At 35.2% G+C, this 25,142-nt stretch overlaps 4 protein-coding genes across 4 annotated transcripts; 1 reads left to right on the forward strand and 3 right to left on the reverse strand.

Annotated features, from left to right (window-relative positions):
- Positions 1-193: 193 nt before the first annotated feature.
- Positions 194-4,387, reverse strand: LOC136823992 (TNF receptor-associated factor 3-like). Its single transcript, XM_067080150.1, has 5 exons — positions 3,828-4,387; positions 3,531-3,672; positions 3,039-3,113; positions 1,712-1,786; positions 194-1,496 (listed from the first exon to the last, which is right to left on the reverse strand). Exons 1-5 carry the CDS (start codon positions 4,058-4,060, stop codon positions 528-530), a joined length of 1,494 nt encoding a protein of 497 aa, XP_066936251.1. The 5' UTR covers positions 4,061-4,387; the 3' UTR covers positions 194-527.
- Positions 4,388-4,546: 159 nt separating this feature from the next.
- LOC136823998 (thioredoxin domain-containing protein 2-like) lies at positions 4,547-20,840 on the reverse strand. The gene is made up of 3 exons (XM_067080155.1): positions 20,755-20,840; positions 6,908-6,982; positions 4,547-6,342 (listed from the first exon to the last, which is right to left on the reverse strand). Exons 2-3 carry the CDS (start codon positions 6,950-6,952, stop codon positions 5,701-5,703), a joined length of 687 nt encoding a protein of 228 aa, XP_066936256.1. The 5' UTR covers positions 6,953-6,982; positions 20,755-20,840; the 3' UTR covers positions 4,547-5,700.
- Positions 13,050-14,987, reverse strand: LOC136823901 (TNF receptor-associated factor 4-like). The gene is made up of 3 exons (XM_067080058.1): positions 14,622-14,987; positions 14,327-14,468; positions 13,050-13,151 (listed from the first exon to the last, which is right to left on the reverse strand). The coding sequence occupies exons 1-3, from the start codon at positions 14,852-14,854 to the stop codon at positions 13,050-13,052; spliced, it is 477 nt and encodes a 158-aa protein (XP_066936159.1). The 5' UTR covers positions 14,855-14,987.
- On the forward strand, positions 19,194-23,758 carry LOC136823903 (papilin-like). Its single transcript, XM_067080059.1, has 5 exons — positions 19,194-19,443; positions 20,188-20,316; positions 20,789-20,890; positions 22,030-22,134; positions 22,825-23,758. Exons 1-5 carry the CDS (start codon positions 19,194-19,196, stop codon positions 22,872-22,874), a joined length of 636 nt encoding a protein of 211 aa, XP_066936160.1. The 3' UTR covers positions 22,875-23,758.
- The last annotated feature ends 1,384 nt before the right edge of the window (positions 23,759-25,142 follow it).

The raw sequence follows: 25,142 nt of genomic DNA on the forward strand, positions 1-25,142 counted from the left end.
TCAAAAATTTTCCACCCAGGACATTCTTATTCCACCCCCCCCTGCTTATTAATTTTTGGGAAAATGTTTTTGAAAGTTCCCTCTTTTGTCCTAATTCAGCTGTATTAGCCTCCTTTTCAAAAATTTTCCATCCAGGACATTTTTATTCCAACCCCCCTGCTTATTAAGTTTTGAGATTATTTCCAACCCCCTGCTTATTCCAATCCCCCCGGCTATTACGTACCCGAGAATTATTAGTTATCTACGAAATGATTTTTGAATTTAGTAATTTTTATAAACTCTTCATACATTTACTCTAAAAAGACGACGAAAGTGCAATACGTCCAAAATATCCAAAGGTTAAGTCAATTTAAGGTAAAGTAATTACCATCGATCATTCTGGTCTAAATGGAGGTCTTGAATTGAAAAGTTGATTAAATACGATAAATAATTCGATTGACTGACACGAGGCTCCACCCATAAATACAATTTCTTGGAAATGGATAGTTTGTTTCAAATGTAGTTTACACCATTTACTGAGTATAAGATCAATTCATTTCAAATCTTATTGCAACACTATCATACATAGTTATGTTCTTGAATAAGCCGTGCTCAAAGGCTGACCGATTACCCACACAGAAACATGTAAAAGCTGGTCTTTTAAATGAATCTTTCCATTTACCTCCTGCATCTGTACTTCTTCTCACAGTTTGGGCAATTTCAACTCCATTAAAGATTAAAGTGAAAATCAATGATTTCCAAGGCATTGGCCATTCTAAAGTAACGTCATAAGGACTCACTCTGTTCTGAAAGTAAACTGATAGACAAGGGTTTTTTTTGTCTTTATTGGTCTGGCGAAACCCAGAGGAAATACATCCTTTATAACCATGCTTAGTAAAAAAACTTGGTGAATTATACTCTCTCCATTCCGTAGCAGCGTCAAATTTCTCTTTGAAATTTTCGATAGTCCATGTATAGTTACATAGTGATGGTGCGCAGATAGCCAAATTTAATTCCCCTTTTACAGCTAAACCTCTACCCGATGCTTTAAAAAGGTCGTCTTTTTGATGCTGTTCTTTGACTTTTTCAACTTCCTGCTTAGTCAGCATAAATTCTTCTTTCAAATCAAAAAGAGATTTATCGGTTGTCTTCAACTTCGTCAACAATTTTTTCTCCAAGGACTTGATGGCGGTTTGGTTCATCTGAACTTTGATTTCTATTTCGCCGACCCCTTTCAATTTCTCTTCTGCAATTTTTAACCGCTCCGCTAATCCTTGAATCATTTTGTCTTTTGCTTTCAAGTCTCCATCAAGATCCAACCGGACTTTTCCGATTTCGTTGTCCCTCATTTTCAACTGTTCAGCAAATTCATTTTTCATTTGTTGAGCTTCAAGACCTTTTGCTGTTAACTTTTGATCGAATTCTTTTTTCATTTTGAAAATCTCACTTTTCATTTCAAGAGACAAATGCATGTTGGCCGATTGTGCCATATGATTATCCAGTTGTAACTTTGTGCCCTGAAACCAAACAATTTAGAGACTCTTAGCTTTTCAAATAATATAACAGTTTTTTTAACCTCTATACTTTACCGTACTTACTTTAAACAATCCAAACGTTCCTTAAGCCTCAAACGCGCCAAGATGACAAAAATTCGGATAGTGCTGCGGTACAGCTACTTTGAAAAAAGACAAAATAAAGCTAGCACTTCAGCTTCAACATAAGAAAAATTTACCTTAAAGTAACATCCTGAGTCTTTGTATTCACAAGAGGAGACCATTGGACATACGGTATCCACATGATTTGTTATCTAAAGAAGAATCTGTAAACTAAAATGATATGTCTTACAATTGCAGATGAATTATAACATGTTATAAGATAGGATTTAATCCAAAAAAATCTCTTGAATTACAAAGTTATTTCCACTGTTGTCGTTTTGAAGTAAATGTTCGATTTGCGTAAGGGTTCACCTTTACAGATTTGTACTAAAATTCCCTCTTAGTAAGATATTTCGAGTTTTTCAACCTCGGGTCTTTCGGGCATTTTAAAAATCCGAGTCAAGTAACTCGAAAAAAGAATCATACAGTAAAAAACTCGATTTTTTATGGTACACCTCTAAAATACGAAAAATTTAGGGGCGCCTTAAAAATAAAAGTTTGCTAACTAGAAAAATTAAGGTTCATCATAATCAACCGAGTTAATTAACTCGAACGATAACGGTAACCACAAAAAATCGAATTATTATAAATCTTCTAAAATGACGTCATACCTCTCAAGTTATGACGTCACAAATAGGTAACTAGGGTTTGCCAAACTCGGGCTTTTCTAACTTGGGTTGTTCTAACAATTTTTATAATTTTTAATTTTTATAACTTGGGTTTTGAGGGCCTCACAAAAAGTTATCCCGAAAGTTTTCATGGTTTGTATTCACATATCAAGGCCTGAAAAACCCAAGTTAAGAAAACCCGGTTTATGACGTCATAACCTTTTTTTTAGCTCAACTGAAGTTGAGAATCATAAGATGAGATTTCCACTGTCGTTTTTGAAGCAAATGTTTCATTTGCATAAGAGGTCACCTTTATAGATTCGTACTAAAACTCCCTCTTAGTAAGATATTTCGAGTTTTTCAACATCAGCTCTTTCGGGCCTCTTGAAAATCCGAGTTAACAAACTCAAAAAAACATACACCAAAAAGACTGGGTTAAAAGATTCCGGAAAACAAATTTTCATAACTCATATTTTCGTAACAACCGAGTTAACTAACTCGAACGATTAAGGTAACCACAAACAAATCGAGTTATTATCATAAATCAAGTTATCTTCTAAAATGACGTCATTTCTCTCAAGTTATGAAAATAGGTAACTAGGGTTTGCCGAACTCCGGTTTTCAGGGCCTCACAAAAAGTTATCCCGAGTGTTTTCATGGTTTGTATTCACATATCGAGGTCTGAAAAACCCGGGTAAAGAAAACCAGAGTTATGACCCGAGGTTTTTTAAAGTCCTTTAACTCGTGTTTTCCAGGCCTCTCACATATCTTACAAAAGATAACAAATTGTTCTTACGTTTTTACGGAGGACGAATTCTCCACAATCCAATTCACAAGGAACGGTCACAAAACCGCAAGTTTTCAGGTGAACCTAAAACAATGATTAAGGATTGTTATTATCTATCGCAAAAGAAATCGACCCTAAATAGGAAAATTGGCCTAAAGCTTAAGTACGGAAGGGGTTTACTACTAGGTATAGATCAACCTCCTCTACCCCTAGGCTCTTCCCCTTTGAATCAAAATCATTATAAATACCATCAAGTAGATTCCTCCCCCCTCCCTCCAAGGTGATATGGTTTCACTTCATAAATTGGCCCTAATGAGAGCATAGCTTAAGTATCCAATTTAGTAAAAATTTGCGGAAAGTGAAGGGTCTTTAGGATTTTAACACAGTGCCAGATCCCAGAATTAGAATTTGGAAAGAAAGATTCAAAGTACTATCCCTCCACTTTTGAAAACTTCTTCTTTCTGCGTACAGATGATATCGAATGAAATAACGCCTACAAACCTCTTTCTCTCTGAGCTCATTTTGCCACGTACATCCATCAACGAAATTCGGACATCGAATTTTCAAACTGAGTATTTCTCTTTTTTTTCCCACATCTGGAAAAACTTGAATCTCTTGCCAATCTTTGGGGCATTTCCCCGGACTAGAATAAAATGATTAACATAAAAGATTCTCCAATGCAATTAATTTGAGTAGTAGATTCTTTGCTTAACGAAAACTTTTTATAGAACACAAGAAAATGACGACCAACAAAAATATAGAAAATTTCGACGTGAACTTACTACTGTTCACACTTACTTCTGAAGATGAAATTCCCCAATACATTTTTCACAAAATCGATGCCCACATTTCACGGCTTGTACTGGTTCTCGCAAAACCAAAAGACATATTGCACAAGTGATATCGTCTCTATTGATTTCTTTGGCGTTCTGTACAGAATCTTCTTCTGTTGTTTCAGATACTTCAGATTTTTCGTCTTCCCAGATGAACGTCACATCAAAACCATACTCTTCTGGTTTACAAGCTGCCATATTATTTAAAAATCTAATTTTCAGCGATCAAGATCGAACTTTTCACAAATAATTAAAGGATCAGATTAAAAAGAAATTTCCGTTTCTCTTCCCTCTCCGAAACTATAGCTTGCTACAGTAAGCTCATATCTCGATACTATCACTTTCAAAATACCTCTTGAACAAAAAAATCTATCAAAAAACAGAATATAGACAAATCAATGGCCTTGAAATTTAAAGACACAGCATTCCTTAGAAAAATGAAACTACTTAGGTAAGAGTGATAGTTCCTTTATAATAACACTGTAGAACCTTTCGCCCTAAAAACACACGTTTTTCTCAAGAATCACCCTATAATACGCTATCACTTAGATCAGCAATTTGAGCATAAAATCGAAAAATCAGGAAGGTTATTCATTTTTTGCGAATTGTTGATTCATTGTTCTTAGTAACAGTTTCAAGAAATTATTCAAATTTTCATATAAGCATTAATGATTGCATTCCATATTCATTCACTTTACTTAATTTATTCATAGAATTATTAATTAATTATCTACGAAATAATTTTAGAATTTATTAAATATTGTCTAATCTTCATCTGTCGTCCAGTCGTCAGAAGATATGGACAGACTAGACGTTGTTTTGGTATTTGTTCGAGGTTATCGAACTAAATTTGAAAATTTTCCAACGCCCCCGTATTTCTAATCTTTATAAACTCTTCATACATTTACTCTAAAAAGACGACGAAAACGTAATATATAACGACATTTACACCAATTAATGACTAGAAGATTAATTCATTTCAAATCTTATTGTAACACTATCATTCATAGTTATGTCCTTGAATAAGCCGTGCTCAAATGCTGACGGATTTCCAAGCCGGTAAGCACATACATTACATGGTCTTTTAAATGAATCTTTCCATCTACCTCCTTCATCTGTACTTCTTCTCACAGTTTGAGCAATTTCAACTCCATTAAATATCAAAGTGAAAATCAATGATTTCCAAGGCATTGGCCATTCTAGAGTATCGTCATGAGGTCCCACCTCATTATTAAAGAAAACTGACACATAAGTGTATATGTTGTCTTGATTGGTCTCGCGAAACATGGAGGAAATACATCCTTTATAACCATGCTTAGCAAAAAAACTTGCTGAACTATATGTCCTATATGTCCATTTCGTACCAGCGTCAATTTTCTTTTCGAAATTTTCGATAGTCCATATATAGTTAAATAGTGATGGTGCGCAGATATCCAAATTTAATTCATCTTTTTGATGCTGTTGTTTGACTTTTTCAACCTCCTGCTTAGTCAGCATAAATTCTTCTTTCAAATCAAAAAGAGATCTATCGGTTGTCTTCAACTTCGTCAGCAATTTTTTCTCCAACGATTTGATGGCAGTGCTGCCATTGCCAACATTTTATTTATTTATGATTTTGGGTAATTAATTAGAAGATTAAGTGCGTGAAATTTGAATAGTTTGAAAATATTACAAAATTTGGCTAAATCGCAAAAATATTTTACCGTTAAAACCTCAATTTTTTAGACAATAAGTTCTATGATGGTAGTTTGAACTTCTTTGTTCAAATAAAAAAAGGAGAGCACTCGTCGCAGTCGTTATTAAGTTCTTATAAAGGGATTTGAACTTCTTGCAACTCTTCACCTTTTCAATTTTTCTTCGGCGACTTGTAATTTCTCCGCCAATACTTGAATCGTTTTGTCTTTAACTTGAATCGTTCTGTTTTTAGCTTGAATCGTAATTTCATGTGCTTGAATTGTTCGGTTTTTAGCTTGAATCGTAATTTCTTGTGCTTGAATCGTTATGTCTTTAGCTTGAATCGTATTTTCATATGCTTGAATCGTATCGTCTTGAGCTTGATTCGTTTTGTTTTTAGATCGAATCTTATGTTCATGTGCTTGAATCGTATCGTCTTTAACTTGAATCGTTCTGTTTTTAGCTTCAATCCTAATTTCATGTGCTTGAATTGTTCTGTTTTTAGCTTGAATCGTATCGTTTTTAGCTTGAATGGTATTTTCATGTGCTTGAATGATTTTGTCATAAGCTTTAATAATTTGGTCTTTTGTTTTCAAGACCTGACCAAGTTCGGATTTCCCGATTTCGTTATCCCTTTCTTTCAACTGTTCAACGAATTCATTTTTCATTTGTTGAATTTCGAGATCTTTCGCTGTCAACTTTTGATCGAATTCTTTTTTCATTTTGAAAATCTCACGTTTCATTTCAAGAGACAAATGCATGTTGGCCGATTGTGCCATATGATTGTCCAGTTGTAATTTGGTGCCCTGAAACCAAACAATTCAAAGAATTTTAGCTTTTCAAATAATATATCGGCTTTTTTTACCTCCATACTTTACCGTACTTACTAAAAACAATCCAAACGTTCCCTTAACACTCAAACGCGCCAAAATGACAAAAATCCGGATAGTGCTGTGGTACAGCTACTTTAAAAAAGAAACTTTTGCGGAACTCTTGTAAAATTTCCCACACTTAGCGAAAAACTCTGAACACCTTATATGGTTTAAATTTCGCATGCGTCAATTTTTGGGATTTTTGTAGTCTAGTATACTAAACGACTAATTGAGACAGACAGAAATTAATAAGAGGAATAAATTGCATACAAACTAATATTATCCCGGAACAACTATCATGTTATCATATTTTCATATAACACTAGTATTACTGTAATAAACGGACTATGACTCCGGTCTACGATTTTCGCATAGTTTGACCCTCTTCGCAAAATTTATCTTCGATAATCTTCGATTCGCAAAAAAAAGTTCACGCTGATTGTAATTTTTTTCATTCTTTGGAAATTAAAATAGCAGCTTCAACATAAGAAAAATTTACCTTAAAGTAGCATCCAGAGTCGTTGTATTCACAAGGGGAGACCATTGGGCATACGGTATCCACGTGATTCGTTATCTAAATAAGAATCAGTAAACTAAAAAGATATGTAATCAACTGTAGAATTATACGATGGACTTTTAGACATTTGTTTAGCATCGCTCACATCAATACACAGTCCATGGTATCCACGTTCGATGAATTTGTGCTCTTTGTTAATAAATACAAATTCGATGCGGTAACACTCACCGAAACCTGGCTAAAAGACAATCCTTTCTTGCTTGATTATGTTAAAATTGAAGGTTACAAACTTTACTATCATAACCGAGACAACAGGCGTGGTGGCGGTGTCGGCATATACATCAAAGATGACATCAAGCTCAAAATACGCAAAGATATCACCAACATCAACCCAGCCCTCGAACATCTATGGGTTGAAATTGAAGGAAAAAACAAACATTCTAAACTACTCCTCAATGTTGCGTATCAACCGAACTTCACGAACCAAGAAAAAGCGGATTGGCTTGAAAGCTTCGACAGAATCGTTGGAACAGCTATTCTTGACTGGACGGGAAACGTGGTAATAACGGGTGATTTTAATATCGATCTATTATCGAACTCTCAAATAAAAGATTCGTATCTCGAAACCCTTCGTTCGTTCGACCTCACCCAGCATGTCAAATCTCCATCACGTAAAGGAGTGTCGCTCATTGACCACATTTCGACCAACTCGTCATGCAAAGTCAAATTCTGCGAAGTTCTACCGACGCCAGAAATCAGTGATCATGATGCCGTGTTTGCCTGCTTGAATACTCGTGTCGCCCGATTCGAACCACGGTACAAAGTAATACGTGACATGAGAAACTTCAACTTACCTACATACGTAGCTGATGCTTCCACCCTACCGTTCAATCTCGTTTATGCAACCGATTGTACAGATGATAGTCTAAGCACACTCAATCATCTACTCTTTGAGTGCGTCGAACGCCACGCACCCTTAAAAAGAATCAAAGTCACTCGTCCGCAAGCACCCTGGATGAAAGACTTACAAATCAACGATCTACAGCAAAGCTGCCACGAGAAGCGCATCGCTGCTCATCGAACTCAATCAGACTCCGACTGGAACGAATTTCGTGACGCTCGCAATGCATTAAAAAGAAAGATAAAACACACTAAAAAGACTTTCTACCGCAGACTTCTTTCATCGAAAAAACCAAAAGAAATCTGGAGGCTGATTCATCGAATTCTCAATCCAACAAAAAGTGTGATAAATATCCAACCATCCGTACTAAATGCACACTACCTATCCACGGCACCAAGAATCCTTGGATCGCAACCAACTTCCACTGAAGAAATCCAACATCTCCTTCGAAATTTCGTCACTGAGGTTGATCAGGAATTTGAGTTTCAACCCGTCACTTATGATCAAGTTGTCAAAGAGATAAAGAATCTTCGAAGTGACTGCTCTGCCGGGTATGACAATCTACCAGTATCGCTGATCAAACCTATCGCCGACCATCTAGCATCACCACTAACTCACATCATAAACACAGGGATCGCTCAAACCACTTTCCATCAGCAATGGAAAATCGGTAAAGTAACACCGATTCCAAAAACTGAACATTCCGTCACTCCTGACCAATTCAGACCCGTCACTGTTTTGCCTATCTTATCAAAACTTTACGAACGTTTAATGGCAAAGCAGATCGTTGAGTACATCGAAAGAAACCAGATATATCAACAAACCATGTCTGGTTTCCGCAAGCGTCATTCTACCGAAACGCTCCTAATGAAGATACGAGACGACATCATTGGTGCGATGAACAAAAGCGAAGTCACACTAGCCGCCTTTCTTGATTATTCCAAAGCCTTCGATACCGTCGATTACAAAACGCTACTGGTAAAACTACGAAAGATAGGCTTTTCGAACAGTGCTGCCATGCTTATGCTTTCGTACTTATGTAATCGTCACCAATTCGTCCAGATTGACGACAAAAAATCTGACTACGGAACTGTATCGTTTGGGGTACCTCAAGGCTCTATACTTGGACCAATTCTATTCAACCTTTATACCGTCGACCTACAAGATAACGTTGATGGTGGGAGTAAAAACCAATATGCAGACGACACTACTATCTATGAACACTGTAAGACAGTAAACCTCCCAGCTTCAATCGACAACTTAACACATCGTTTAAACCAACTTAGAGAATGGTCAAGCACTAATAATCTGGCGTTTAATAACAAAAAAACCAAAATCATGCTACTGTCAACACTGAGAATGTCAAACCTTCACGATTTCATGAACCCCGATCACGCAACCTTTCATATCTATCACACAGACCAACTGATAGAACGAGTTACCGTTTATAAACTTCTTGGCATCCAATTCGATCAAAATCTAAATTGGCAAACTCATATCGATAAACTCTGTCAATCAGTTTACGCAAAATTATACGTGCTACGCTATCTTCGTCGTACAGCAACTTTTCGTCTGCGGAAGCAACTGGCCGAAGCCCTTCTTATTAGCCTCCGTCTCGGAAGAGGACTGGGCCCGAATTTGCGGACGTTTTCACAGTTTCACTTTCGTTTTCGGCTATACGACAGCGTTTTCAGGCAGAAAGCAGAGGAAATCTGTGAAATTATGGCAGGGAATGCTAACCTATTTTTCCAGTGTTTCTCAAGATTGGAGCAAGATTATTGTTCTAGAAAGTTCATAAAGGCCTAATAGTTTCCGATTAGTATGATTTCATCAGAAAAAAACATTTACACCAAAGCTCCTTATTGATATGTGAAAGCTACCAAAAATAGCAATGTCCTCCATCAGAACAACTTTAACATAAGGGACAAGGACAGTCAAGAAGTCTACTTAGTTGAACAAAATACTTAGAGAAAATGGTACTATGGAAGCCCATTCTATACTCCTAAATGATAGTTGAAAGATCAGCAGTTGAGAGGGTTGATTAAAATAGAAATCAAAGCACACAATAAAGTATACATATTTGTCCAGAAAGAACTGGCATGTTGTTTGGCATGTTTGCTTTGTTTTGGTATTTAAAAATATGTACTTATCAGTCCTAAAAAAATACAAATTTGAATATAATGAGGGCAATGAGTCTGGTTAAATGTTACTAAATTTACAAGAAAGGATTACTGAAAAAATACTACTGTAGATGAACTAAACTCAAAAACTAAAATTTTACCATAAATTTACACTACGACAATTTAAAAATCTATCTTTAATAGCAACAAAGAAAAAAACATGGCTCAAAGTTTTAAAAACAGAGCTAGTCAGAGCTTCAATTCAGTAGGTATAGAGCTTTCAAAATTTGAAAACAGACACTGCATTGGTTTACAAGACTAGAGAAAGATGTCAACCATCCACATGGTTTTTTCGAATCATGAAAAAAATAAAGTATTTATCAAAAAAAGGTTCTCTTTTCTTTTTTTTGGTAATCAATTCCAACAAACAACAATCAATATAACATTTTTTTGGAAACCATCCCACAGTGTAAACATTATCAACCAACTAAACCCACACCGCCAAAATTGTAAAAATAAGTCAATATAATTTCTATCAACAATTTCTCGTAAAATGTTTTTTTCCAACATTCTGATACCAATCATGGCTGGAGGCATCATGTGTAGAGTGACTGTGTGGCATTTCATTGCTTTAATGATCATGATACCAAACATCAACCAAACAAAACTGACGCCAAGCCAAATCTGTCGATTAACAATTTCCATGAATAATGATGAAAATTATAATTGAAACTTATCTCGTAAAATGCTTTTTTCAACATTCTGGAGGTGTTCAAAGTTAGAGGTATCATATGTAGAGCCAAGCAATACATGAAAAGTCATTTGCTATCCCATTTGCCATGAGATATATGAGTCAACAAATCAAACAAAAACCAACAAATCATGTCTCTTCACTTTCATGTCACATCGTGTTTATATGGGGTATATCAGAAAGCCAATCCACAAGAAGAGCCATCTTCCTTTATTATGGAGTGTTCCAAAACTATTGGTAGGTTGTTTGGAAGTAAAGAAACCCATACAGTTTGTTTTATTTTGAAGATTTAACTTGAAAACAAACTGCATCTTTCCAGCAGAAACTCATGTTTCAACCTGCTACATAACATTGGTCAGTCGGGTCTGCTACTAACATGTAATAGCTTTATTATAGCCGAGCTTGAGAATCCGTAGGCAGAACTTGTAACATGTATTATATGTATAATTATGTCAGTCGACTTGAATCATGATACATTACTCACATTTCACTGGATGCATTTTCGCTGTGAAATTATCCGCAAAATTTTCTGACCGCGTTCTGAGACGGAGGCTATCTTATATCGAAGTTACACTACTGTTGTTCATTGTTCTGGAACCTGCCACAAATCCAGTTGAAAAAACTTGATAAACTGCTATGCAGAATTGCAGCTTTTGTGACGCTGAGATATTCTACAATCGAGGATGTAGTACAGCTTGGTTGGTTACCGATCCAGCAGCAAATTAATTTTGAACTTTTGAAACTCGCACACAAATCGATTCACCAGGATGAGTTTCCATCGTACTTAAAAGGTTTTAAATTAAGAGTCGCTGGACGTAATACTCGTAATGTTGAGGAAGTTGAATCTAAATACGAGACTAATGTATCGGAAAAATTATTTGTTGGCAAGGCAAGTCGCCTTTTGAATGATATTCCAAAAGCGATCAGGGAAGAACCTGATCACAAAAAATTTCGCAATATTTTAAAAAAGTATTTATTAGATCGTAGTCTGGCAGTATTTTATACACGTTATATCTAATTTTTTTTTTCTACAATCGGTAACCTCACAGCAATCTATACATTACTTAATCTTATAGTTTTCTTCGTTCGAGTTAGCAGTATTCAACTCTACAATTTCTCATCATGTTCAAGTCTTAGTAACGTTTTTCGGGTCGTGTCCGTTTTTTTCGTTTTTTTTTTTTTTTTTTTTTTTTTCTTGGCACCTCACTCACTTTCAAAATTTTTCCTATTTCAAGCCAATATATTGTAGATTCTATGATCATGAGGTCTAGTGGTTATATTATTAATATTTACCTTAAAATATTTACTTGATATTTTAGTCTGGTGGTCTGATCAACACTGAAATTTTCGCAGGATTAGCTACTTCAATACTATTACAACTCAACCGAACTTTTCCTAATCAGCCACTACAACACCAACAAGTTATACTTTCTGTTTTCTTTTTCTGCAATTTTGCGAGCTCTGCCAGTATCCTTGAGTTCTGTTTTGTGTTTTGTTTCTACAGTTTTACGGTTTTACAATCTGCAATTTTGTGAGCTTTGTCAGTATTCTTGAGTTGTTTTTTTTTGTGTGTTTTGTTTCTACAGCATATTTTTTTTCATAGAATATAATTATCTTTTTATTTAAATATGATTATTTTTACATAGGACGAATAGCCATTGTAAAATATGGAAGAGCCTGAAAGACAATTAATAAATAAAAAATAAAAAAAATAAATAATCCAAAAAATCTCATCCTTGAAATACTAAGTTATTTCCAACATTACTGAAGCAAATGTTCAATTTGCGTAAGGACTCGCCTTTACAGATTCGCACTACATTCCTCCCCCCTCCCTCAGTTAGATATTTTGAGTTTTTCAGCCACGGGTCTTTCGGGCATCTTAAAAATCCGAGTCAAGTAACTCGAAAAAAAAATCTTACACCAAAAAAAAACAAGTTAAAAGATTCCAAAATATAAATTTCATAACTCGATATACACCTCTAAAATACGAAAAATTTAGGGGCGCCTTAGAAATAAAAGTTTGCTAACTAGAAAAATTAAGGTTCGTCATAATCAACAGAGTTAATCAACTCGAACGATTAAGGTAACCACGAAAAAATCGAATTATCATTAATTCATTATCTTCTAAAATGACGTCATATCTCTCAAGTTATGACGTCACAAATAGGTAATTAGGGTTTGCCGAACTCGGGTTTTTCTAACGGGCATTGAGGGCCTTACAGAAAGTTATCCCGAAAATTTTCATGGTTTGTATTCATATATATCAAGGCCAAAAAAACCCGAGTTACGACGTCATAACTTTAAGGTTTTTTAAGGTCCTTTAACTCGTGTTTTCCAGGCCTCTCACATATCTTACAAATGATAACAAATCGTTCTTACGTTTTTACGGAGGACGAATTCTCCACAATCTAATTCACAAGGAACGGTCACAAAACCGCAAGTTTTCAGGTGAACCTAAAACAATGATAAAGGATTGTTATTATTTATTGCAAAATAAAATCAACTCCTTAAATTAGAAAATTGGCCAAAAGCTTAAGTACGGAAGGGGGTTGCTACCTCAAATATAGATCAATCTCCTCTACCTCTAGGCTCTTCCCCTTTTTATAATCTTATTATAAATCAAAGTCATTATAAATATCATCAAGTAATTCCTCCCCCTTTCCTCCAAGGTGATATGGTTTCACCATAGTATAAGAAAGCCGCGGCTGGAATGAGTACAGCTGAATTTCTGTTGTTCTATCTATGTCGTAAGAACAAATTTTTTTATGGTTCGGTGACAATTTCCATTATCAATTTAATTTGACTTTTAACAAACTACCTCGTTAGACGTAATTTTGCTCATAAACGCAAATCTCTTGATAATTCACGCATTCATAACATCAAAGTAAAAGAAAAGACTCTTGGTTTAAAAGTACTAGAACGTCAGAATGTCAGTGCTTTAAGAACTTGAAGAAAATTGAGTGCCTTGAAATGCCTTCCTGATTATTCTGAAAAATTATTACTGGTATTAGTAAATAAATATTCAAGCTGCATTCTGTGAAAATTCCATTCAAAAAACAACAGTATTGAGGTGACAGAAAGCATTCAAAGTTTAGCATTTGAAAATTAGTTCTTTTAATAAAATGTGTGTTATTTGGTCCTAAATTTACAAAAATTTATTTGGAATTTATAAAAATATACTTCAAATAAGGTAATAAGAGAGGATAGTGAGAAAAATTTGAGACTTGAAAAGTAGTTGTTCTTCAATTGAATATTATGAACACTTTTAAGGTTAAGGATTTTGTTACCTTCGACTTAGTTCTTATAAACCACAGAGACACAGATAGAACATCTATTTACAACAAAAACAATAGCGTCATCATTCCAGCCGCGGCTTTCTTATACTATGGTTTCACTACATAAATTGTTCCTAATGAGAGCATAACTTAAACTATCCATTTTGGTAAAAATTTGCGTAAAGTAGAGGGTCTGTAGGAATTAACACAATGTCAGATCACAAAACTAGAAATTTAGAAAGAAAGATTCAAAGTACTTTACTGTCGTTTTTGGCCATTTTTCTAGAACAGCCATTTTTGAAAACTTCTTTTCGCTGCGTACAGATGATATCAAATGAAATAATGCCTACAAACCTCTTCCTCTCTGAGCTCATTTTGCCACGTACATCCATCAACAAAATTCGCACATCGAATCTTCAAACTGAGTATTTCTCTTTTTTTTCCTACATCAGGAAAAACTTGAATCTCTTGCCAATCTTTGGGGCATTTTCCCGGACTAGAATAAAATGTTTAACATAAAAAATTCTCCAATGCAATTAAAAATTTGAGCTGTAGATTCCTTGCTTAACGAAAACTTTTTATAGAACACAAGAAAATGACGACCAACAAAAATATAGAAAATTTCGACGTGACTACTGTTCACACTTACTTCTGAAGATGAAATTCCCCAATACATTTTTCACAAAATCGATGCCCGCATTTCACGGCTTGTACTGGTTCTCGCAAAACCAAAAGACATATTGCACAAGTGATGTCATCTCTGTTGATTTCTTTGGCGTTCTGTACAGAATTTTCTTCTGTTGCTTGAGATACTTCAGATTTTTCGTCTTCCCAGATGAATGTCACATCAAAACCATACTCTTCTGGTTTACAAGCTGCCATATTGTTTAAAAATCTAACTTTAAGCTACCAATTTACTTTTAGAACTAAAAACACTGATGATGATTATTAAATTGAAACATGTATGAAAAATAAAAATTAACATGCTTGGTCAAGTTTACCGACTATGCCTTCACTACTCATTTAAGCTACCAATATACTACCGAACTTTTACAAGTTACAGTAGGATTAACTAACTTTATAGATAGACTCTCATGAAAAATTTCATTATAGCTTTACTATTAGTCATTCCATACTATCGCTTTCAATTATCTCTCGAACAAAAAATATCACCAAAAGTTAACTTAGAGATCTATCAATAAAAATAAATCGTTTTAATAATTATTAAGATAGCATTCCTAGGAGAAGTAAAACTGATGAGGCTCTTTTTAAATTAGCACTAAACAGAGCATTGTGAAATTTAATCTTTCCTATTGCCACTAGTAAACTGCATTATATGTTGCCATGACGGAAGCGCTATACGAATAAAGTCAACTCTCATTATAATGTTGACATTACGAGATCTAAATTGATGGGTCGCATTGTGTACTTTTTGAAAGAAGAAAGTATATTGTCAAATATGCAATTTCACGGTCGAAAGGAAACATTGGTAATCAGGACCAATGCACTCTGATTTTTATATAAGAATACACTTTATAAGAATGACGAAAATGGCCAAAAATTTAAGAATAATGCTAAGAATATCACCATCATGGAATAATCTTTCCATAGAATAATCTTTCCATAGAATAATCTTTCTTAACAAATACGTCTCAGATTGGAATTTCAAGAATTTGATAGATCTCATCAAACAGCCTCCTGATTATAACCGATATCAATTTTACCAAGCTCTCCCACTAGATGATCATTTAATGAGACTTGCTTGCATGGAATAACCAGGATCGAAATTTCACTCATTTCTATAAACGAAGCTTTTCTCCCAATGGCTTTAAGGATTACTAACAAAGCGAATATAAGACAAAAGGAATTGAAAAAGGAACCTTTAAAGATTATTTTCCATGTCAGTTTACGAACTAATGGTATCTATCCAAGATATATTGAAGCCATTGAAAACTTGCAAGAAACTCATGAAAAATATGTTGAAATGTATGAAAGTTCCTCTTTATCATCTCTTATCGAACACTGTAATGAAGGGAGAAGCACAGTTTGTGTGAAATTCGAACGAAGAGGATATTCTTACTGGTTATTCTTACCACCAGATGCGATTTTTGTTCATGAAAATTTTCACCGAAGAGCTTTAATGATTAATGATAATCCTGATTTTTTGTTCGAATTCATCAACGAGGATATTTGCAGATTACACGGAACTAAAAACTAGGCAGAACAAAGGCTCAGTGGAGCAAGATTTGGTCATTTAATGGTCATTTAGAACCACTGCATATAGGATGAGTAAACACTTATTTCAAAAATATATCACTTTATTATAATAGATTTGACCGAATTTTCAACTAGTTCATTTTTTCATCATTTCAATTCAATTTTTTGCCCTGTAAAGTCCCGGGGGGGGGGATATCGTCAAAATCTCGTTAAATCGTTCCAAATAATTTCAAAGGTATTAGGCCTTACTCTTGAAGAGTTTTATTCTCGGAACAGAAGAAGGTGTGAGGTAGCTTAGCAGGCCAATCTCGCACTTATTTCTACCATATGTGTAGATATATAAACATCCGTAAATCTATCATATTGGTAGTTACGGTAAATACTATATCTACAATTACAGTATGAATAATATTGTAAATTGTGATAGATTCAATCTTTCATCTAAAATGTGACGCTCTGAAATTTTAAGGCAACACTTTCGATCGGCTGGAAAGGCTTTAAGATTTCTAGCTTTCAGTTTTATTTCATTGATGATCGTAACTAGGCTAGACAATAAGGAAGTGAAAAGCTTGTTGGTGCCAAAGGAATAAAGACTAGAAACAAGCAAATAAACACTAATAGAAATAGCTTACAATTCCTGTTCCCCGTATTTCATAAAACCGTAATTACAAACACGGGTCTTTGATAAGAGTCGGAAATAGGTCCGGAATTCTTAAGTGTTTATAAACGGAACATGGAAACATTATTCGTCTGCTATTGACAGTTATAACAGACTTTGCTGTTTTTATCATAAGAACAAGCTGTAATAAGACACCCCTTCTCACAGACCCACTGGGAACCCTACGCACTGGAAAATTGATCAAATTATCGTCCCCGGTGGAAAATTATCTTGTAATTTCTGTCCCCACTGGAAAAATTGTCAGTTTACGTACTAATGGTATCTATCCAAGATATATTGAAACTGACACTGAAAATAATCAAATAAACCGATCCTCACTGCTAAATATTATGCTATTTTCCCCATCCCCATTGAATTTCTAACTCGAAAACAAAAGAATAGAAATCCCCAGCCATTAAAGCTATGGAAATATCAATCCTCGTCGAGTTTGAGTCCGTTATTTTCAACCCCTGGTTGAAAAAATCCTATCGGGTCTGTGAGAAAGGGGTGTAATAAGCACGAACGTCTCCCTTCAAAAAAGCACTAAGGGTTTCTTATAACCAAGAAAAACAAGATGTTACATTTGTAAGAGGTTGTCTATAGAAACAAGAGAGACACTTAAAGTCTGGTCAAGTACGTACAAAGTATTAGAAATTTTAATCCCTGCCTTCTTTCGGTAGACGTAAATTTTCTCTAAGAACAATTTTAGAAGCGCATATGAAGCTCGATTTAGGTCATAACTTGTGAAACATAAAAGAAGGAAAACCAAATGGCAAAGATATTAAAAGCATTTTGTAATCAAACAACTTTTGAACATTTCAGCCTTAGAAAATATGTCACATTCTTAGAGTTTAAGGAGACTCTTCTGGTTCTTAATATGTAAAGCGTATTCTACAAGTGTGAGCTTATAATACCATTCGCATGCTAATAAAGGTTTTAACACTTTGGGGGAGGGATGATTTTTCTGCAAATATGGCATTAGAGTCTCCGAAAAAGTGCTGCACCATCGTAGAGAGTTTTATTAGGGTTTGACGACAAATTAAGTGTTGAATAAAAATAAAACTAGTTTGTTTTTTTTAGACTCCTCTCAACTCATTAAAAATCACAGTCAGTCGAAATATTTTCGTAATCTCGTTTGTTTTTGGGTTAAACTTTTTATCGATGATGATAGATTCAACATTGCAGTCAGAACATTTTTCTGGATGACGGACATGATGGGCTCTGATGAGTGAAAAATGAAGTTCGCCGATAAAATTAGAAAGATTAAGGTTTGACAGACAGAAATATCATAGGAAAAAGTATTTCGTTGAGTTCGAAAGGCTTGCTTTGGACGAGGGTTTCTCAACCTTTTCGAGGGTCGGTTTTCGGAGGTCGAGTCCGCACATAGACGATGTTAGCGTCCATTACAGTTACGTTACGCGCAGAGTTTGTAGCCGTTATGCCGTTATATTATACTGTTTTTTTTGAAAAAAAATCAGTGGTAGAGTTTCGAAGAAAATATCAAACTCTATCGACTGTAAACTCTTTTAGGAAAAAAAACTCGTTTGCGAATTTTCTATGGACTTTTTCGTTGGATGTTGATTAGTCTATCTCGCACATAGCCGACATTATCCAACCCTTTGGGGACAAACGTGCAAATTTATCCTGCATAACACAAATGTAGACTTATTTGCTTTAAGCAATTATTATCCGTGTGTAGAAACGAGAGCTTGGCTAATAAATTTCACCTTTACAATCATTGACCTTCATTGACTTTTTCAAGTGGAAAAAAAACATTAAGTGAGAACCACAGAGAACACTTTAAATTTCTCTTTTAAACACAGGTATTTTTATATTGTTTACATTTTTGTATTTTCTCGAGTAGCCATCGCTTCACTGTTCACTGTCAAGAAAAGTTAATACCAACTACAATTGACGCACTCTAATTCGCTTTTCAAGGGGTATTAGATTTTCAAGGGGCATTGGATTTTCAAGGGCATTGGATTTTCAAGGAAAAAGTGTAATAGAGCGTCGTTTATGAGAGTTTCTTGCTGAACTTGGTTCACAGAGAAACGGGATGAGCTGGGTTTTTACAAGATACTTCACTAATTGGTCATTTAAAGTGATAGAGATGACGCGCGTTCTTTAGAAAAAGTAATAAGATTCTTTTATTACATCTTAACGACCAACCCAAATCAAATAAGAGCTTGTAAAAACTCCAGCTTGTCCCAGAGAAACCTCTGGTATATATGAGTACCGAGTCCGAGTATTATCATAAAAAATTCATCTCAACATTTCAGATATAAAAGAATCAAAAATATGTATAAGATATTGACATTTATATTACTGGCTTCGAAATTGTTGTCAATGGATACCAGTGGAGAAAAAACGAAGATTCGCCTTGCTACAACTATAAATGTCCTTTCGGTCAACGTTGCGTCATTATCAATAATCAACCTATTTGCAAGTGCAACCACAACTGTGAAATCAGAGAAAACTGGACCAGTTTGTACGAAGAGTGGTCGCACTTACCCTAATTTGTGTAAACTAAAACAAGATGAATGCAAGAGAGGCGATTACATAATGGTAGATCATTTCGGTGCTTGCAAAACCGGAGGTTAGAAATTAAATTCAATTGTCACGCTTTAGTCTTTGACGTGCCCTACCTGCCCTTTTTATGTGAAAAAAATTGATTAAATCTTATCAGTTGAGCCAAGCCAAACAACTTTAAGTTAGAATTTGCCTCATATTATTTATCGTTAGTTAGCTTGGCTAGTCATCATCTTTCGGGTTAAAACTCCCCGTTTAACTTAACAAATGAATCATTGATTTTACCTTTTGAAAGAAAGTCTTAAGAAAAGTATGAAATTTGATTTGATTTCTTGATGCTCTTTTTATGATGTGAAATGTCATCAAAAAGGATTATAATGAAAAGCCAAATAAGTATTTAAAATACTGTTTACATTGAACATAGATAATAATCAAGGGATGATCTCCTGAAAGTGTAGTCAACACATTGGTTGCATCGTATTACTAAGCGATGAGTTACCAAGCTCATATATGAAGAGTTTAAGATTATAATCAACAAAAGAAGAAAGGCTCCACACCTTTTTTGGTCCAGTGATTTGTAATAGAATGCCAAAAAAAAAGCAGGATGAGGTCACAAAGAGACTTATAGTTATTGTAACCAATATGTTACAAGCTAAAAGATGTAGAATTTAAGATTAGAATCAACGAAAGAAGAAAGGTTTTTTTACGCCTTTTGTGTCCCACAATTTGATATAAAAGCCAACATAGTGGTATGAGTTCGAAATACTGATGATAAGAGCACTTTTCATTCTGTTTATTCTGTTTATTTCAGCCGTCCGTTGTCATGACAACAAGAAGGAGAGTGAGTTGGGATTGTGTAAACAATGGAAAGAACACGGGGCATGTACCAAACACACCAATTTAATGAAACGGTTCTGTAGAGCAACGTGCGACATGTGTGGTAAGCCTTATTCGGGAAATAGTCCGTACCCCCTAGTTGAGGACGGTGTGGCGTACGGGTAATATGGAAAGTAAAAATTCCAGGGGGAGGGTCAGGTTTTCGCTTTTTTTCGTGTAAAAATTTACGATGGTCAAATAAATTGAGGTTGAAAATTCAGGGTGTTTAGTAAACATGAGTTGAAAATCCAGGGTGGTCAATAAAAGGATGGCAAAAAATTCATGGTGGTCCAAGAATGAGAAAAAAATTATGGGGCTCCTAAAAATTGAAAAATAAGTCAATGGGGTTCTCCTCAAGGGGTACAATTATTTCTGGAAATAGAATAATTTTTTTGTAATTTTTATGATTATTCTAAACAACTAATTTTCATATCGTCTAAACAAAAACTACTAGATTTCAAGCAAAAGAAATTTGCCGAATCATCAAATTTTTGAAACTTACTATATTTGTCTTTTGTCTTTTTTCTATTCATTAGACGTGAAAGCCTTGCCAGCTGCTTGCATGGAATCCAAGTTCGGGTGTTGTCCTGGTAACAAAATACAAGCTTTAGGTCCTCGAAATAAAGGCTGTTTTAATGGTAAGTCAGCAAAATCCGTTTCGATCCCATTAATTTCCCATGATGCTTTTTGTTCTTTTTGTATCATTGGCACAAAAATAAAAACTTCTTAGAAAAGCAAATTATACCAAACTCTTGCGTTATCTGATATTCAGATGGCGGATTGGCGGCCACCCACGTTAAAGCGCTGAAGGAGCGGGCCAATTTCCCATCAGAGAGGAATGATAGTCAGCCTTTGATGTGCTGCACCCCTAGTCGGGTTCAACTACCCTTACGCGTAAAAATAAATCGGTCGGACCCGCCAATCCCCGAAAACGAGGGCTGGGTTATTAGGCCTCCCGCCCAGATTTATAAAGCCCGAAGGGCTAGATGTCATGCTTTAAGTCATCGCAGGCAAAAAAAAGTGAATATCGCAAGAAATATTGTTTCTGTTGTTTCCAGAAATCCTCTAAGCTTCTGATTGGTCAAGCACTGAAATTCTATTCTAATGTCACGTGACCTAGGTAGAATTTCCTTCCTAACCACGGCACACTTCTCAGCCAAAGCACGACATCTAGCCCCTCGGGCTTTCTAATCTGTTCCTCCCTCTTCAAAATCCTTGACGCGGTCTTTTAAAATTTTGTAATCTAAACCTTCCAGATGTTGAAAATTTTCCCGACCTTCAGACCTTAACGTGTCGGAAGGAAATCTCAGCACCTGAGTGCCAGATACTTTAATGGGATAAATTTTCGCGGGGATTAATTTTCGCGGATTTCGCGGATTTGGGTGTCATCCGCGAAAATAAGTCCCATTGGAAATTTGAAAAAGGCCCATCCGCGAAATATTTCTAAACAAAACTCAAAATATGTCAAATAAATACTATTTGAATGGTTACTTGCATCAAAGAGGCGCAAATAATGTGTATTTGAACAACCAATATGCATGATTTGACAGTAAAAGTCACAAAATCGAGAAAATAATGCCCCCAATAGTGCCATCCGCGAAAATTAATCCCCGCGAAATCTTAAAATTTCGCGGATGAGCTCAACCGCGAAATTTAATCCCCGCGAAAATTTATCCCATTAAAGTAAACTCTTGCGTCGAGCCTGATGAGTTGCACGGAAATATGCATGCAAAGAAAAATGTTTTCATTCACCTTCTTGTTTGTTTGCATACCACAGGTTGTCGAGATGGTCGCTTGTGCCCATTCTTCCCAAACTTCTGTGGTGATGAAGCCAATAAAGAAACAATGAAGAAATTTTGTCCTTACACATGTCGATATTGCGGTGAGTGTGATAGTTCCCAACCACTCTGGAAAGAGAAAGAAAACTTACAATAATAGATGATCAAAAATTAATTATAGAGAGCCAAGATGTTACTGAATACCCGAATACCCTAGCAATGTTTAATGAATGTTCTTAAGTATTGAAGGCTTCGAAACCTCGTGTTGTTTTTGTAGAGCCAAACCATGCATTTGATGTCACATCCATATCAATAGCAATACCTGCCATAATAATTTATCTCCCGGGGAGGGGAGGCTACTTAGGCGAAATGGAGGGTACGGTATGTGTCGTCCTTGGCTGGGTACCTTTTTCAGATTTCCAAAGTCCCGCTAAAAGTCGGAAAAATCAGAAAATCTTATTTCAGTCCCACTAAGGGTCGGAGAAATAGGAAAACTTCAAATTTTTACCCCCCGGAAATATAGAAATTTGGTCAAAATTGGTCAAATTTGTCCCAATAAGGGTCCTAAAATTCACAAAATTTTCCTTTATCTTTTCCTTTTTGGTCCCGGCAAGGGTCCAAGGGTCTATAGTCGAGCACCCCCCCCCCCCCGTCAGCTCGAAGCCCTTGTAACCCCTTCCCCCGGGGATTTATCCAAACTGAGCCCGACCCCGATTTGAACATAACTACTTAATTTCTAATTCCGTGTTACACTTTTCTTCCGGTCATAATGGAAATTTATTCCTCTGTTATAGTACCTGAAGGCAACGAGCATGTGGAGATTCTAACTGAAGATAACTTGTAAACAAGCGATTATAACAAAGCATACAAAGAGACACGTTGGTTTGCTGGCTTAACCAACAATGATTACCTGTCTACCATTTTTAAATGGAGATGGTTCTCCTTAAAGTAATACTTCAAAACAACCAAAACTAAATAAAGCTTTTTATTTCAAGTGAGGGGATATAGTGTTAAAAAACTTTCTGAAACAGGAAAGGACTTTTTAAGATTCTAATTGAGGTATGGCTTTAGAAATCCTTTCATATCTCAATCACCACATTGAAATACAACTTGAAATTTTGCACAAAGACAGTCTGATAGTTTCTCTAGTATAAAAACTTTTATAATTCAATGTCAATCATTTTTGGAAATTTGTATTCAAAATTGATGTTTCCATTTTAGCGAGATCGTATGTTATCTCAAAGTATAGCTTTAAGGAGAACATTCTCCCTTAAAAGAAAATCAGCTAAGAAAATAATTGACAGCTCGTGTTATGTTACAGCTAGCTTGCTTATTCGACTTTCCAATTGAGAACACATCTTTCCACAGGATTTTTAGAAGTCGAAACAATTTGCTTTGGAGAGCTTTGATCTGGTGTAGAAAATGCTGTAGTCGTGAAAGTTCATGACTGTGTAATGTTATACAGCACGAAGATTTGGATAAAAAATAGGAGAGCTACAATTTAATACAAAACAAATCGATGTCAAGTAAAATAGGTATAGCTTTGATATATTTTGTAAATAGTGATTTTATATAATTTTACCAAAAAAAAGTTGTTACAAAGTCAGTACAATAGTGAGAGAATACAAACTAAAAAAATTAGAACAAGCAACATGCTGAATGGACCTACCTAATGATTAACATCAGATGAAAATAAGAAAAAAGTGACAATAATTGTACAAAAATTCAGAATGGAAAAATAAAGCTTGTGTGTTGAATAATGTAAAATGGTAAAAAGGAATTTCCCCAAATACGAAAATCACTGAATCATTCAGGCCAAAAAAACTTTTAAGCTGTTTTTTGCCAAATTTGCCCAAAATCATTTTCCTTAAAAACTGGCTTGTCACATTTTGAATTGCCATTTTCATCATTGTGCAAAAGTCAGAAAAAATATGAGTCACATTGAGAAAAGCTATATTTTCTTATTGGTTGGAATTTCCCCAAATACGAAATCCGTCTGTTAAGGTCGAATAAGAATTTCCCGGGAAAACCACTTCAGTCATTCTTTAGAGAATCTTGCCCCCATCTTTGTACACAAATCAGAAACGTAACCGGATTTTGCACAAAGTCCCAAAAACCCTATTTTAGGCAGTTTTGGCCCCAAATTTGCCCAAATATTTTTTTTCGAAACTGGCTCCGTCACATTTTAGGCATTCCATTTTGCATCCATTGTGCAAAAAATAAAAAATAATGAGTCAATTGAGAAAAGCTATTTTTTATTTGTTAAACGGGAATTTCCCAAAATACGAAATCCGTTTTTTAAGGCGGAAAAGAATTTTCCGGGAAAACCACTTCAGCTATCTTAGAGAATCTTGCATCCATCTTTGTACAAAAATCAGAAAAAAGTAATGACAGGATTTTGCACAAAGCCAAAAAACCCTATTTTAGGCGTTTTGGCCCAATTTTCCCACAATATATTTTCGAAAATCGGGCTCCGACACATTTTAGCAGCCATTTTGCCTCATTTGCAAAAAATCAGAAAAAATAATGCGTCAACATTGTTAAAAAAGCTATATTTTCTTATTTGGTTAAGGAATTTCCCCAAAATACGAAAACCGTTTTTTAAGGCGATAGAATTTTCCGGGAAAAAACCACTTCAGCATTCTTTAGAGATCTTGCCCTCCATCTTTGTACAAAAATCAGGAAAAAGTAATGACAGGATTTTGCACAAATCCAAAAACCTATTTTTAGGTAGTTTGGCCCAAATTTGCCCAAATAAATTTTTTCTCAAAAATTGGGCTCCGTCCGTTCTGGGCATTGCCATTTTGCATTCATTGTGCAAAAAATCAGAAAAAACTAATGAGCCAATCCTGAGAAAAGCTGGAACAGACGGACGAAGAAGACGGAGGACGAACAGCATGGGTTATTTATAGGACTCACCGGGACCCGGAGGTAGTCCAAAATACCAAATTTTTACGTCTTCACTGTTTCGGAACCGTTTCGTTCTGAACATGGTCTTAGGTTCCAAATAAACACTGATTGTAATTTTCGAAAATTATTTGGAACCAAAGATATGTAATCTTTTATAAACTCTTCACTTACTCTAAAAAGAAGACGAAAAAACGTCCAAAAT

The sequence above is a fragment of the Clytia hemisphaerica genome, unplaced genomic scaffold, assembly GCF_902728285.1.
Source record: "Clytia hemisphaerica strain Z4C2 unplaced genomic scaffold, Clytia hemisphaerica genome assembly, whole genome shotgun sequence".
In the NCBI taxonomy this organism is placed as follows: Eukaryota; Metazoa; Cnidaria; class Hydrozoa; order Leptothecata; family Clytiidae; genus Clytia; species Clytia hemisphaerica.